Source organism: Antechinus flavipes, chromosome 1 (genome assembly GCF_016432865.1).
Source record: "Antechinus flavipes isolate AdamAnt ecotype Samford, QLD, Australia chromosome 1, AdamAnt_v2, whole genome shotgun sequence".
Lineage (NCBI taxonomy): Eukaryota > Metazoa > Chordata > Mammalia > Dasyuromorphia > Dasyuridae > Antechinus > Antechinus flavipes.
In genome coordinates, this window is record NC_067398.1 from 726,990,571 (window position 1) to 727,006,758 (window position 16,188).

General features: G+C 40.6%; 3 protein-coding genes across 6 annotated transcripts in view; 1 reads left to right on the forward strand and 2 right to left on the reverse strand.

Annotated features, from left to right (window-relative positions):
• LOC127545925 (zinc finger protein 527-like) overlaps nt 1-676 on the forward strand; it is a 38,751-nt gene extending 38,075 nt beyond the window's left edge. For all 3 annotated transcript variants that reach the window (XR_007949861.1, XR_007949863.1, XR_007949865.1), the window contains one exon: nt 424-676. The gene's annotated coding sequence lies outside the window, so the exon portion shown is untranslated. The remainder of the gene's footprint in view (nt 1-423) is intronic.
• The window catches only part of LOC127545921 (zinc finger protein OZF-like), a 229,384-nt gene that overhangs the window by 143,746 nt on the left and 69,450 nt on the right, over nt 1-16,188 (reverse strand). The window lies entirely within an intron of this gene.
• On the reverse strand, nt 85-15,751 carry LOC127545917 (zinc finger protein 420-like). Of its 2 annotated transcripts, XM_051973429.1 has the most exons (5): nt 14,769-15,751; nt 13,168-13,220; nt 8,284-8,410; nt 6,704-6,799; nt 85-4,361 (listed from the first exon to the last, which is right to left on the reverse strand). In XM_051973429.1, the coding sequence occupies exons 2-5, from the start codon at nt 13,198-13,200 to the stop codon at nt 2,143-2,145; spliced, it is 2,475 nt and encodes an 824-aa protein (XP_051829389.1). In that variant the 5' UTR covers nt 13,201-13,220; nt 14,769-15,751; the 3' UTR covers nt 85-2,142. The 2 variants fall into 2 exon arrangements, with proteins under 2 accessions (XP_051829389.1, XP_051829390.1); XM_051973430.1 differs by lacking the exon at nt 14,769-15,751 and having other exon boundaries at nt 13,168-14,761.

The following is a 16,188-nucleotide window of genomic DNA, read 5'->3' on the forward strand; positions in this document are numbered from 1 at the left end:
GGGAGTTGTTAATAATCCCTCCTTTCATCATGAAAATGGTGATACTTTTCACCAGAATCTTGCAGAAATAACTGACAAAACAAATTTTCTTTTTTGTACAAAAATATCTCAGGACAATATTTCCAGGAATAGCATCATCTTTGCTGGTACAGAGAACAATGGATGTTTTAGAACTGAATCAGAATAGTTAAACCTATAGAAAATAATACATTTCTTAACATGAAATGATTTACAGGGGTTGATGAGAATAATTCTTTTTGAATTTGGAGTGTTTTATGAAAATTTAACTTAGCTCAGAGTTTTTCCACAATTAAAAGCAACTGAGGAGAAAACTGAATTTTTGCATTTAGCTGAAAGCAACATTGAACTTTTGAACTCATGAGTTTCTGTGAAGCTTGTTGTTGGTCCTTTTTTCTCCAACAGCACTGATGCCATCAGCAGGTCAGGTCTTGATTTGCAAGTGACTTGGATTTCAGTGAGGCAGATCTGTGCAAAGTCATCAACCTCACTGTCAGAATCATCTGAGCCCAATGGCAAAGACAACCAAGACGACTGGTGATGGCCCCTATTTCTACTGAATATATAAACCTACTGAGAACAACAGATTGTATGTTCCCAGAGTTGTGTTTTCCCTTTGTTATCACAGATCATAAAATTAAAAGATTGCAGAAGCTAATTTATTGTCTACTTGGTATCACCATTGGCAGTTGCCTTTCTCCATTGGTCTAGAGGCATATACTGGCTGATCAAAGCATTTTCTGAAATTTCATGGTGTCACATTTAATAATTGTACAAGATAAGCTGGTCACATGGTAAGGAAGAATGCTAAGGGATGGAAAGCAAAACAATACACAAGTGCCCTTGAGATGGTAAGAAAAAATAAGGAAAGACTCCATCATATTGGAGTGATGCTCTGGGAACTTCTTTGAAACGTAGGCAAGAATTACACAGGATGGACACATTCATTCATCTACAAGGTGGCAAGGAATTTCAAATTGAAGAGATCACTGTTCAGGTTTGCTGAGTATTTGAAGGAGTCACTGTGTCTATAGTTTCTCCATTCATTCACATATTCCCATGCTTCTTTGAATTCTTCCCATCAACTCTATCTCTTGGCACAATACTCCAATATGTTCACTGCCACAATTTGTTTAGACACTCTCCAACTAAAAAGCATTTATTTTCTTTTTTGTATCTACATTATGTAGTTGGACCAATTCACAACTTCATACTTGTATGATTCTATAGCCCCCCCCCCAACTATTTCAACTTTTGGGGTAATTACTGTCAATTTGATGAATGTAAGCTGAAACTTAAGACTAAAGTCATTCTTAAAAGCATTTTAAAGAAATATTTTCTGTGTAAACAAATATGACAAGAAATCTATTCCAATGGCTGCAGAAAAAGAGCCATTGATTTAGGAATGATGTGCAAGTTTCCTAATTCAACAAAGATTTAGTTTTAGAATATCCCATATCTTGCTGAGTAGACAAACTGCCAATAATACTCATAAAGCTTAGTGAAGTCACCTGAATTCTTAGCCCTAATCTAAAGCTGAGGTCCAAGGAATATGTGTCATTGAAAGGTAGGATTCATCTTCAAAGATCTCTTTGCCTTCTCAAAGAATTTAGAGCTGAAAGAGACCCATACCCTAGCCTGAATGCACCATTAAAATTAATTTTCCAAGGCCATAGAGACACAGAACCAGAATTTCAACCCATGTCCTCTTGTCTCCAAATGTAGTGATCTTTCCATTCCACTAGGATACCTTTAGGTGACCAGGTGGAAAAGAAGAATCCAGTATGCCCAAGAAGCTGATTGATATCTGTAGATACTTTTAATTTTCCCTTCCTCACCTTCCCTATAGGGTTATAGCAAGAAAAGGCTAATTATGGAAGGTATTAGCAGCACTTCATTTTCTCCCTTATTCATTTTCCTCCTTATTGCAATGCCTTTCTATTTCATCACAAGTCTAGCAATAACCAGGTTTTTATATAAAATCCTTGCCATATTGGTTATATTCGCAAGATTTCTCTCCAGTGTGCATTATCTGATGTGCAGTAAGAGATTCCATTTCTGTAAAAGCCTTTCCACATTGGTTATACTCAGGTTTCCCTCCAGTGTGGATTCTCGGATGTCCAATCAACTTATTCCTCCATGTAAAAGCCTTTCCACAGTGATTACTTTACAAGGTTTTTCTCCAGTGTGGATTCTCTGGTGTACATTAAGAGCTCCTTTTTGTCTAAAAGCCTTTCCACACTGGTTACATTCATAAGGCTTTTCTCCAGTGTGGATTCTCTGATGAACAATAAGAGCTCCCTTTTGCCTAAAAGTCTTTCCACACTGGTTACATTCATAAGGTTTCTCTTCAGTGTGGATTCTCTGATGTACAATAAGAGCTCCCTTTTCTCTATAATCCTTTCCACATTGGTTACATTTATAAGGTTTCTCTCCAGTGTGAATTCTTTGATGGACAGTAAGAACTTCCCTTTTTGTAAAAGCCTTTCCACATTGGTTACATTTATAAGGTTTCTCTCCAGTGTGGATTCTTTGATGGACAGTAAGAACTTCCCTTTTTGTAAAAGCCTTTCCACATTGGTTACATTTATAAGGTTTCTTCTCTTCAGTGTGGATTCTCTGATGTGCAGTAAAAGATTCCCTTTCTGTAAAAGCCTTTCCACATTGGTTACATTCATAAGGTTTTCCTCCAGTGTGGATCCTCTGATGCATAGAAAGATTAAACTTATAAATAAAAGTTTTTTCACACTGGTTACATTCATAAAGTTTCTCTCCAGTGTGGATTCTCTGATGTGCAGTAAGAACTCTCTTATATCTGAAAGTCTTTCCACACTGGATACATTCATAAGGTTTCTCTCCAGTATGGATTCTCTGATGTACAATAAGCCTTGCCATTTTTGTAAATGTCTTTTCACATTGGTTACATTCATAAGGTTTTTCTCCAGTGTGGATTCTCTGATGCCCAGTAAGAGCTCTCCTTTCTCTAAAAGCCTTTCCACATTCGTTACATTTATAAGGTTTCTCTCCAGTGTGGATTCTCTGATGTACAATAAGAGCTCCTTTTTGCCTAAAAGCCTTTCCACACTGGTTACATTCATAAGGTTTCTCTCCAGTGTGGATTCTCTGATGTAGAGGAAGATTACTCTTATATTTGAAAGTCTTTCCACATTGGTTACATTTATAAGGTTTCTCTCCAGTATGGATTCTCTGATGTCCAGTAAGAGCTCCTCTTTGTGTAAAAGCCTTTCCACATTGATTACATTTATAAGGTTTCTCTCCAGTGTGGATTCTTCTATGTACAGTAAGAGATTCCCTTTTTGAAAAAGCCTTTCCACAGTGGTTACATTCATAAGGTTTTTCTCCAGTGTGAATTCTCTGATGTACAGTAAGAGATTCCCTTTTTGTAAAAGCCTTTCCACACTGATTACATTCATAAGGTTTTTCTCCAGTGTGGATTCTCTGATGTACCGTAAGAGATTCCCTTTCTGTAAAAGCCTTTTCACATTTGTTACATTTATAAGGTTTCTCTCCAGTGTGGATTCTCTGATGTACAATAAGAGCTCCCTTTTGCCTAAAAGCCTTTCCACACTGGCTACACTCATAAGGTTTCTCTCCAGTATGAATTCTCCGATGTACAATAAGAGCACCCTTTTCTCTATAATCCTTTCCACATTGGTTACATTTATATGGTTTCTCTCCAGTGTGGATTCTCTGATGTCCAATCAATTTACCCCTCCGTGTAAAAGCCTTTCCACATTGGTTACATTTATAAGGTTTCTCTCCAGTGTGGATTCGTTGATGCACAGTAAGAGATTCCCTTTTTGTAAAAGCTTTTCCACATTGGTTACATTCATAAGGTTTCTCTCCAGTGTGGATTCTCTGATGTACAATAAGAGCTCCCTTTTCTCTATAATCCTTTCCACATTGGTTACATTTATATGGTTTCTCTCCAGTGTGGATTCTCTGATGTCCAATCAATTTACCCTTCCATGTAAAAGCCTTTCCACATTGGGTACATTTATAAGGTTTCTCTCCGGTATGGATTCTCTGATGTATACTAAGTCTTCCCCTTTTTGCAAAAGTCTTTCCACACTGGTTACATTCATAAGATTTCTCTCCAGTGTCAATTCTGCTCTGTGTAGTAAGAGCTCTCCTTTCTGTGAAATTCTTTTGGTTATGTTTAGAAGATTTCTCTCCAATGTGGATTTTCTCATGTGTATCACAGGTCTCTTTCCAAGTGACGTTACCAGGACCATCACTGATGACTCTTGGTTTGTGAGTTTCTCCCACAGAAAGGCTTTGCTCTGCTGTTGTTTCCTTCATGTCAAGTATAATATCTCTTTCTAGGGAAAAAAAAGTCAACAATAAATTGAATACAGGCTGCTCACATCTATTTCTTTATATCCCCTTCCTTCCATAAATAGAACAGAAACTCAAGTTTTTCCTCCAGCCCCCAATTAAAGAGAAAAATCTTTAATTGGCAGAATCTGTCATTTAAAAATCCCATTAACATATATCACAAGGATGATTTAATTTCTAATGAGCTTCATGGACAAATATATTGGATCCTCACAGTAAACTTGTGACAGCACAAAAAGTGATTTCATTTTTACTATGTGAACAGCTGAGCCCATCAGCTCCGAATGGTTGAGTGACTTGACCCAAATCCAAGTTGCTGAGACTGGAATTCATATTCTGTAAATGGGCATCTTCTGCTTAGCAAATTATCTCCATTCTCAATTTTTCTCTATCCCTTTCATTGTCTCCACTTTCTTAGGGGTCATTTTCAACTTTTTCTCTGTTATATTATTTGAGGTCATATTAAGAATACTAATGTTATGCACTGATTTCCCCACCCCACCCCTTCCCTGCCATTAGGACTGGGTGAATTCAATCAGTAAAACTCTTGGAGCTCCAGTCACCTTTACATAACACTGTGTCATAAACTCCAGGTACATTATCTCAATCCTTGTTGGAGTATAATCCCTCACCTCACTGTCTCCTGCCCAAGACCTTATCTTAATCCCTATCCTGCCAGGATTAAGTGATGATCCTTTCCTGGAATTATGCCTTGTCTGCCCACCCAGTGTCCTCATTCCCCTTTATCTGCCTTTGTTTCCCCTATAAGATTGTAGATCCAGGTTATGTATTCTGTTTGCAAATCCTAGTTAGTTAAAATCCTATATAAGTTCCTTGCCTTAGTTCTTCTGTGAAGAATGCTTTGGACAAGAGTCCCATTTCAGCCACCTAGCCTAAAACTCTCCATACTGAAAGATTAAAAACCAAATCTGTCTTGCCTCAGTTTCTCTGGCATTACAGTAACACTAATTTTTTTTTTTTTTTGATATTTTATCTGAAGATGAAGTGATTTTCTTCTGATCCACTTTTTTTTTTTTTTAGGTAGTCATTACTTATTTCCTTTAAAAAAATTATACATATTTATAACAAAGACAGTTTTGAAAAAAATGCATGAAATTATCCACATCTAAAAATGTCTCACTGAATATTGAGTTAATCATTCCTTGACACAGAAAGCTATTGCACCTCTTTCCTCTTTAGAAGTTCACAAGCCCTTGAAGAATTGAGACAATGATTCAAGGGATTTGACCCCAAAATTTTCAGTGCTACTTTAAAGGGTGAATTACCTTTGGCACAAGTATGTGCACATATCTACCTTAACATTTATCTTTCTGCAGTGATTTCAAACTGTCATGATCAGAAATTGCTTTTACAAGTCATGCAGTGATTACACCAAGCTCTGAGGGCTTCTAAGTACATCTTCTTTCAGTTTCTCAACAGCAAACTGCTTCTACAATTCCACAAAGGTTGAACGGTCAAGTACAAATGAGCACATGCATGAAAAGACCCTCAGTGACTGTCTCTCATTGTATAAAGATAGCTCATTCTTGGGTTGCCTAGTAATCAATCACATGTCATCAAACCTATAGTCAGGAGATCTAGATGCTATGTGGATTTCTATTCTTGCAGCAGTGAGGGCAGGCTACTTGAAAACCATGGTCACTAGCAATGCACAGTGAAAGCTACCATGAAATCATCATGGAAGATCAAAACCTTTTTATAAAACTGACTTTGAAGCACTACTTGTTAAAACGGTAAGGTTATTTTCTAATGTGAATGTATCCTCTGTTTATGTTATTCTTCTTTTATCTGGCAGTAAAGTTTCAGTGATAAGAGTTGCCACTTTACTAGTGGTAGCAAAAACAAAGTAATATCTGAAGAAATTCTATCTTTTAAAAGATTATTTTGTATATTAAACATTATTTTAAAAACTATAAAGCAATATTTGCAATTAACCTTGGAGTACATCTGCAATACTTGTCATGAACCAATAGAAATATAAATCTTATTGATAGTAATAAACAAATTGTTTTAATTGGTTAGTGCCCTTCTGGCAACTTCAGGAGGATTCCATGACTTCAAATTCCAAACAATGACTACTTATAGAATGATGGATGATCCCTGGAAAGAACCTACAAGGCCATGGCATGAAAATCACTTATTTTATAGATGGGAAACCAAGATTCAATGACTAGCTCAGGAAGTCACTGCCAAAAGAATCCCAAGGCTTGTCTTTCTGCCCCAAATCTAATATTTACTTCATGGTAATCCCTAGATAAGCTTCTTGTAACTCCAATTCTCATGTCCCTGCTTTCAGCTCACTTACCTAGAGAGCTGCTCCTCAGGCCTTCTTGGTCCAGCATCCATGGTACTTCCCTTTGTTCAAAATAAGAGATCACATCTTCTCTGGGAACTGGAAGTCCTGGGCATGGAAATCAGTTAGGGATGATGGAGAGAATCTTAAATTTTAGTTCTTTTTAGGAAATAGGGTAAGGATCCAGAGCTGTTCCACTCTGAAATCCACCCCATTACAATAAAAAAAAAATGAGTTTATTTTCACCTATTAAAGCTTAAAATGCTAGTAACCCATGATGGGGTTTGCTACATTATCCTGTTATACAAGTAGTTTTTGTGTGTGTGTGTGTGTTTTTACTTTTTCCTGAGGCAGTCGGGGTTAAGTGACTTGTCCAGGGTCACACATCTAGGAAGTGTTAAGTGTCTGAGGTCACATTTGAACTCAGGTGCTCCTGACTTCAGGGCTGATGCTCTATCCACTGAGCCACCTAACTGCCCTGAAATGCTTGTAACTCTTGGCAGGATCTGCCACATCATCCTGTTGTACAACCTATTCTAAGAAAGAAGAAAATGCTCTTCCCTCTATCTCCTATCCTGTTAGACTCCATTCCAGCATAAACTTCTAACCCCATACTCGAGTAAAAGAGTGATTGGGCCTGAGCAGCATCAAACCAAATCAAGAGGGACTTTAGTCTGGGCACCCATTCTTCATAGATGGACATATTCATTCCTTAGTTTCCATTAGCTAGAAATTAAAGGAAGCTGGGAGTATGGTGGGTATGGAGTCAGGCGTACCTCAGTTTAAAATAAGCCATGGACAATTACTAGCTGTGTATAAATTCAACTGTTTGCATCAGTTTGTTCAACTCTCAGCTGGGGATAACAATGTCACCTAACCTGGAAGATTAATGTATTAAGTTGACATAATATTTTGTTTTATCTTTATCTGGATGCAAACAACAGCTTTCTTCATCTGCCTTTTATTTTTAATGGGAGTACTTAGACTAGTGAAAATATTGTACTTGTTGGAACTTGTTCTTAAACAGTATGACCCAGCACCTGGCAAATAGGTGAAAAGAAATGCTTATTCCCTTCCATTCTTTTTCCATTCCAAATTCCACTGCTGGAATTTGAGGACAATAGGAAGGAAGATTTAGGGCAAACTTCCTGTACTTGGGACAACTAGGTACTTGGGCTACAAACTGATGATTGTAAAAAGAATATTCCAAATGCTAGCCTCATCCCAAAGAGGAACGGGTTGTAAAATAATAAGTTGCTGGCAATTTTCAGAGCTTTGGCAGACAATTAGGGTCCAGATAGAGATCAGACAAAATAACCTCTGAGATCAGTTCCCTGTTTGAGATATCTCCATGCTGATTTGATCTTTGACTTAAAGTTACCTAGAATTGGTAAGAGACAGCTTCAGGAGCAACATAGGACCCCCTCAGATTCCTATCATATAATGCAAAGACATGCAGGAGGACCCTGTTGCATGGACACAGGAAACCAGCACTTTCCTCTTTCTAAGTGATATCCCCCAACCCTGCACTCTAGGGAATGAAGATATGCAGTTTGATTGCAGAGTGAGAATAACAGGAGAAATGTTCTTACCCAGGGAGAGAAGATTTTGGGCATTCTCCAACATGACCCCTTTGTACAAGTCCTTCTGAGGAGGTTCTAAGAGGCCCCATTCCTCCTGAGTAAAGTCCACAGCCACATCCTTGAATCTCACCAAAACCTAAAGCACCAAAAGTCATGAGACAGCAGTAATACACTTGAAAATGAAAAATTCCAACTTCCTTCTATTTAGAGCAGAAAACTAAAGCACAAAGAAGGGATTTGCTCAAAGGTTATACCATTTTTAAGTGTCAGAGTTCACTCCTGAATCCATGGTAATTGTGAGAAAAAGTTTTTTATAGGATCAGTTGGAATGAAGCTGAGAAATATCTCATTATGAAATATATTTCCTTATGGAATAAGAAGAAAGTTTGTACTTTATCTGTGATGTAAATGGATCTGTGGAGAACAAGGGAATGATAGAAAATCTCCACAGAAAAACAGATTTAAGTGAAACATGCTAAAGATAATTCTGCAAAGTTTGTGAGAATCTGGCAAGCACAGCACACTCTGGGAGAGAAAGTTTTATATGATCATTTAAATGAGACCAAAGTTAAAGAAAAATTTTCTTTTTAAGAAGCTGGAATAAAGTCTTATCTGATGAAAACATGAAGAAGATTCTGAAGAGATATTCATCAGACTCTCAACTGCACTAAGTGGTGGGAGACAATTTTCAGTGAAGTCAAGTAGAATTATCTGTTGTTATATTGAGGGCCTGAGATCACTCTGGGGATGATGTTGTCATGGGCAAAACAGCTTAAGCCTTTATTTAAAATTGTTACCCTGACCACAACATGATCTATGAATAATCCACATTTCACCTTTCATTATCTTTATTCTGTTTTTTCACTTATGAATAATTGAGGAATGTAGTGCATTTACATTTTTTGAGATTCCCAAGGATTGCTCCATCTTTCCTTTTCTCCAAAGTCCCTTGAGTCCCTTCTTCATCTATAGTATGGGTTCTTATTAAAGAAAGACAGTCCTTTTACACATGGATAACTGATCTCTGATTCCTTACCTCCCCCCAAGAGAAGCTATTCCAAACCTCGTTCCTTTACAATCATCCCAAAGCCCACCTTTATCAATGAGATGGGGCTAATGAATTCCCAAGCTGCTTTGAAGGAAAAAGCTCAGCTACCTCCTCTTTACTCACTGGTTCTACTTCTTAGGGGATTTTCTGATCGAGCTCTCCACTCTGAAGGCTTCCTCCTCACCCAGACCATTTTCCTTCCTTCTGGGATCTTTTGTGAATTGTCAAGTTAAAGAGATAGAAAATTAAAACTCTTCCCAAAGAAAATAAGAGAATAGGCAGGGAAGGAAAATGCATAAAAATGAAGGACAGACCCCTGCTGAAGGAAAAGTATACTGAAAGGAAAGACAGCCTGCACATGCATAGCCTTAGACTCTAAACTTGAAAAGTTTCTCAGAAGGACACAACTGGCTTAAAAAAATGGACCTAGTCACGAAAGAAATTCTGGACAGAGAAAATGAAATTCCAATGAGAAGAATCCATAGATAACCCACAGAAAAACCAAAGCAAATCTAGAAATCAAAAACCAAACCTAGGGCTACAAACTGCCAGGCTGGCAGGGTCACCTTTAACAATTCATTTGTAAGGAAAAAGTCCTACAAGGCATGAGCCAGACCTTCTCATACAATGGAAATGACTGTGTTTGGAATAGAGGAAGACAAATGCAAACCAAGGAGATAAGGGGAAGGGATGGAAGAGTGGATTCCAGAGAGCAGTGATCTGAGGATGCAATCCAGGGGGACCTATCCTGCAGATGGAAGCTGAAGAATAAGGGACAAAAAACAAATACTCCATAGTAAATGGGAGTCTATCATTCAGTAAAGGAGGCAGAGAAGAAGGGGTCAGATAGTAAGAGAGACATGTTCTAAAAACTCAGAGAAGACAGAATCTTGGAGAAGAGTCATTAGGAGTTTGATAAGCTGGAGGACAGGAAAGAAAAATGGAGATTGAGGAGATGAGCTCCATGGGTTTGGAAAGAGAAGAGCACTTGAGATGTAGGGGAGGAAGGTGGAAAGACTGAAGTGGTGCAGAAAAGAAAGAGGCCTGATTTTGGAGGTGGGAGGGGATTCCAGCTGATGAATGTTCATAGAGGAGATAAGGAACTTATTCCTGAGGCTTAGGGGGTTTAGTACCAGAAAAGCCAGATTGAGATTTCTAGGATAATGTGGAAGAAAGGTAAAGGAAGAAGAGAGGGTAAATATCAGGAGGCAATGTTGCTGGCTATGGAGCCATGTTCTCCCTGACAGCTGCTGTGATATGCAGTATTCAGGAAGGAAGGTACCATGGGAAAGAAGAACCTGTGAGGTTGGCTTAGAGCCACTAGCAGAAAGCATCTAGAAGGCAGAGCTCAGAATGGATACCTTGGAGGCTTCTATTTATATGAAGTGAACAGGGAAAAGAGAAAGACCAGAGGAGTTGAGTGGCTAAAACTGAAAGAATGAGAATCTAGGTAAAACAGAAAGGAAGATGGGCAATGAGGAGAAGGAGAGAAATCCTCCTTGGAAAGGGGAAGAAAAATGGATGAAATTTAAAAAAACAAATGAACAGAACTCTAGTTGAAAGGCAAGAGAGGAAGGGAAACTGTAAGACAACTCAAAGGAAAAAAAAAGGGGGATGAAGAAATATGCAATGAGATGAAAGCAGAAGAGATAATTGTCTAAAGAAATTGGAGATAAAAGATTTATGGTATCTTTAAAATGGGGCAACAAAAAAAAACAAATGCATACTTGTTTGCAACATATGGAACTTGTACAAAAATTAACCGCTCAGCTATAGAGATACTGCACACAAATGTAAAAAAATAGAAATAACTCATATATCCTTTCATTCATTAATGAAACAAAAATGGAAATTGGCTCTAGTTCAGGGATCACCAAGAAGAGATATAAATCTAAATGGAGATTTATCAGTGACATGTTAATGACTGAGTCACAGAATAAATATTAGATGTGCTAAATTTCCCAAAGAAAATGGGGATGATTAAAAAACATCCCCAATTTTCTGGGATTCAGTCAAAGTAGTCCCAGGTGGTAACATACACTTAGTTTCACATTAACATTTTCAAAAGGAGATTAACTGAATCTGCATTCTAAAGAATTATAAAAACAAATGAATAAAGCAAAAATAAATGTAAAGGAGAAGATGTTAAAATTAGAAGGGAAATAGGTAAATTGTAAATGAAATTACAATGACAAATGGCTTCTTTGAAATGATTAATAATATCTGATCAAAAAGAGCAGAAAAAACAGTGAGGCTAGTTTTGTTTTTTCTTTTTCCTTTAAAAGGTGACGAAGCTGTTCCAGGACCAGACTTACATAATAGGAAAGGCTCCATGTACTTCTTCTGCAAGTACTGTGAGGGTCTTTGGACAAATTAGTGGGACTGTCTGGCAATCTAAAGGCCTAAAAGGACCCTGTGAAATCAGGTTCCATCAGATATCACAGATTGCTCAAGATGATACATTGTCACATCCAGCTCTACTGACCAGATGAGCTCTTACATGGAAGCAAGATCAGCCTTGTCTACTTAAGCTTAAGAGCACTGGCATCTTTACTGAATGCCTGTTAACGCTGTAATAAATAAATCTCCTTTCACTTGTGGAATTCTCTAGGAATATCTGATTTTTGCTTAGCATCTAAATTGAATTTTGGCTTGAGTCATTTCCATCCACTATATTGTTCCAGTTAAAGCTAGAACCTGCTCTAGCCCACAGCATACTGAAGAAACTGTCTGAAATACATGGCACACAACCCTGGCTCTGCCAAGGCTTCCTTGTCTCCCTGTTGCTCTCATGGTCCCTGCCAGGGCATGGCACTCTGCATGGTGGAACCCAAATTACACCACCAGGAAGCCAGTTTGTATAGTAACATGGTAGAATCCCAATAGCCAAGAGAGATCGATCTCTGTGCCAGGCAGGGTTTAGAAGCACCAGAGCAGCAGGATGGCCTTGGTCCTAGACCTCCTTGGCCGGCTTCTAGGGCCTGTCTAAATGCGTATTGACTTGACCAAGAAATGGTAAAGGGGAGAGTTTCAGAGGGACCTGGGAAGGCTTGGGTGACTTCAGCAGCACCAGGACAGTTTCTGCTCAGGTGACAGCACTGCAAAAGCCAAGAGCTGGGAAAGCCTTCAGGGGTCTGCTCCCAGACCTGTCCAGAAAAGCCTCGAATCTGAAGGGTTTACCCAGATCTTGAATTGTTACAAGGAAGAGCTTGGCCACAAGAAAGAGAAAGGGGAGAAGTTCTCAGTGTGTTTGAGTGTGAGTATGAGTGTGTGTGTGTGTGTGTGTGTGTGTGTGTGTGTGTGTGTGTGTGTGTATGTGTGTGTAACATTCAGAAAGCAAAGACCTGACCCTTGGTAATAAAGAGTAAGAGGGAATTGATCATCCATGTCTGTCAGATGTAAGGAGATAGAACTTAAAAACAAATAGGGAGGGTACAATTTAGGCTGGGGAGGGGAGTCTTACTGCTCAAGATACCAAGGGCCCAGTGAGTCCATTTAAAACACAGGAGACCAGAGAAGTATTGTTCCCACTGTGTTACAATTCATGCCTCTTTTTTTTTCCTTTTTTTTTGGGGGGGGGGAGGGTTGGGGCCATTGGGGTTAAGTGACTTTCCCAGGGTCACACAGCTAGGAAGTGTTAAGTGTCTGAGACCAGATTTGAAGTCAGGTCCTCCTGACCTCAGGGCTGGTACTCTACCCACTGGGCCATCTAGCTGCCCCTCATGCCCATTTGTGTAATGAAATGATCCACACATGAGACACTGCCATTTTCACAACCCATATTCTACATCCACAGAAATGGTTGTGACTGTTGATGGTCAGATCTGGGGATGGACTGCACTCACCTGAGGAGGAAGTCTGAGGCTTCCAGGGCCCATTCCCTCTGGCTCCAGGTTCCCTGTGGAGGTAGCAAAGCAGCCAAAGTCAAATTCAAATTCCTCCTGGTCTGGATCTTTAAATCTCAGGATTAGGCTTCCTCCACCCTTTTTGGCCTCACAAAGCAAAAGCCAAAGCTCTTATTAACAGTGGTCACACCTAACCATGTGGGGGCTTTAATTCTAAGCCTTTCTGATAGCCAAGATAAAATCCTAAGCCCCCAGGACAGTCCCTCCCTCATTACCTCTATCTTCCCCTTTGTCTCAGGCCAAGTGCCTTTGTGCTCATCTTCCTCTGGGTAAAATGATAAAATCATTCAACTGTTCCTCAGTTTGGAGTCTACATTTGTCCCAATACTTGCTTGGGCCAAGCCTGGTTCCCCAGAAGACTGAGCTGGAGAGGGAGAACCATCTCAGAAGGGGGTGGAATTTCCATAAGCAAGAAGCAGGCTTACAGAAGGTGAACCCTAATCCTAACCCCACTCTAAGAAGGATGAAGGCAGCAGGGAGGGTCAGGATTGAAAATGAAGGTGGTCTGAACAGGAAAACCCATCCCCTCCCTCTTACTCCCCATCCTCCCACACAGAACAAGGGACTTGGGACTCAAGTAGGAGACAAGTGAGAGCTTCAATGGTTCCGAGTCAGAGTTCTCCCTCCAACTGGTTCTCTGCCCTCCCTCATTTCTCTCTCCCCAGCTAACATATATAATTCTAGACAACAGACTCACTGTTTGATTTAAGGGGAGGAAAGCCAGGGAAGGTGGGTGATAGGGAGAGCTCTGACTTGGAGCCACCAGGAATGACCAAGGAAATCTAAAAAAAGACAAAACCCAGTCTGGGATTGAGCCTGAGGGTCTGAAGGAAGAGGGGCCGGGAAGTAGGAGTGAGGAACAGGGGTAGAGCCTAGGAGGTAAGACAGAACAATATAAGTCATGGCAAGGGGGTCAGGAATATTAAAGTGACAGAAGTGCTCCAAGGGGACAACTGAACCTGGGAAAGCAGTAACTCTGAGTCACAAGGTCTGACCAGGAGCTGGGGAGGGGAGCTCTGATAGTGCCTGGGCTTGGAGTCACTAAAGGGAAAGTGGAGACAGGAAGTCACGAGCTTGAGACCTGATGGGAAGGAGCCCAAGAGCCATGGGTTCCGTTAAGGGGGAACAGGAAAGAGCTTTGGTGGCTGTGTCCACGTTGGGGTCCTGGGCATATGAAGGCAGGACTCAGAGATCCTAAAAGGGGATTAGGTGTGAAGGAGGATCTGAAACTCTTAACAAGAGGCGGGAACAGGGAGAGGGAACCCTGCGTCGTGATCAAAAAGCTGAAATCAGGTCTGCTGGATTCCTATGGGCAAAGTCTGGGAGGTAAATCTGGGCAGGGCGAGCCAGAAAGTTGGGGAAATAGGAGCCTGCAAAAGGCTTAGGGGTGGGGGGCTCATCCAAGAGGAAGGCTTGGTAGAAGGGGACGCTTTTGGTTGACCTGAAGGGCACTCACCACAAGGTCAGAGGAGGAGGGGACCCGATGGCCAGGGCAGCCAACAGAAGCCAGGGAAATATGAAGGATGTTGTCTCAGACCTACCTGGGAGCTGCAAGCACAGGCTTGTCCGCCAGAAGACAAAGGGATGGTAGCTCCAAGGGAAAGAATGAGACAGATCTGAACTGCAGGGAGGAGAGACGGATTTCAGCCCAGAGACTTCCTGCTTTCCTCCAACCCAGTCTGGGAGGGTCTTCCCGGTCCCGAGAGCTCCGCCCTGTCCATTCCCCAGGATGGTTGAGCTCTTTCCTCCAATCACAACAGGAGCTAGGACTTAAGGACTCTCACTGCTCCTCCCACACAAGTCCCCCGCCTCCTCTCATCACACAAAGATCCCTCTTCTGCCCTAAACTCCTCCCAGGCCTCCGAACTCCACCCCGGAAGTTGCCCTCCACTTGGGCCGTCACCCCCAAGCTGGTCCTCTCTGACAGCTTCTCCTCCCCAACGCCTCCACCAGCTCCTTCCCTCCCAGATTCACCTCCTCCTTCTGAGCAGAGAGTGCGCTGCTGAAACTGCACCAGACTAACCCAAAGCAATGGGTCCTCTACTCTGAGGAACTGGAAGCGAACAGCTTTGGGGAAACTGGGGATGCTGGACACAGCTACAAATGGTGTACTTGGATTGTACTGTTCTCCCACTGGCTTTGGGGTCTTTGACCCTCTATAAGCAGGCCAGACCTTTCACCCGAACAATTTTAGGGTCCGCAGGTCGGTGTTTCAGGAATGGCAAAAGAATTTGTAAACTCTGTCTCCAAGTTAAGGGGCAAAGATTTACTCATGCTGTTAACAGCGGGCGTATTCCAAGGGAATCTAGGGAAGAGCTAAAAGTAAGAAGAGAATTTTATGGGAAAGAAAAATCTGGCTCAAGTCACTGACGTGCTCATTTTATGGTTTAGAGACATAATTGAGCAGTGGTCGGCATGGGGTTGCATCCATTATTGAATTCTATGGCTTCTTTTCCTGTTTACCATTCCTGGTGTCTATTGTATCCATTTTATCTGTAACCTATTCCCCCCAAATAAATCTACCTTTTGCCAAAGAGAATGGCCATTGTGCATTTTTCTCATGTCCAAACCCCAAATTTGGGTGCCTTCCATCCTTTAATGTCTACATCATCCAAATCCATAGGATCCCTAGTTCATAAAGACTATTGAGGGAAAGAGTTACCTTTTTCACTCAATGGTAATGAGAAGGAAATAAAAAATAAACAGGGGAGGAAACCAATGCAGACTGGGGAGTTTTAGTGTCCAAGATACCAAGGGGACAATGAATCAATTTAAAACACAAAAGAGAGCAGGGCAAGGCTATTCCCACTGTGTTCAAACTAATTCCTATTTTTGTAAAAAAAAAAAAAAATGTATGGGATGGGGTGCTAGACCCTCCCTTATCCAAACTGACAACTTGGAGGCATCTCCGGAGACAAAACAGAAAGCATTTATTCAGTCCTTGCAAGGAGTGGTCCAAGT

Coding starts and splice junctions, on each gene's coding strand:
- LOC127545917 (XM_051973429.1), bottom strand. CDS start 13,200: ATGGGCCCTGGAAGCCTCAGACTTCCTCCTCAG. Junction 6,800..8,283: donor CCAAAATCTTCTCTCCCTGG/GTAAGAACATTT, acceptor TTCCATGCCCAG/GACTTCCAGTTCCCAGAGAA. Junction 4,362..6,703: donor CCTGAGGAGCAGCTCTCTAG/GTAAGTGAGCTG, acceptor TTTTTTCCCTAG/AAAGAGATATTATACTTGAC.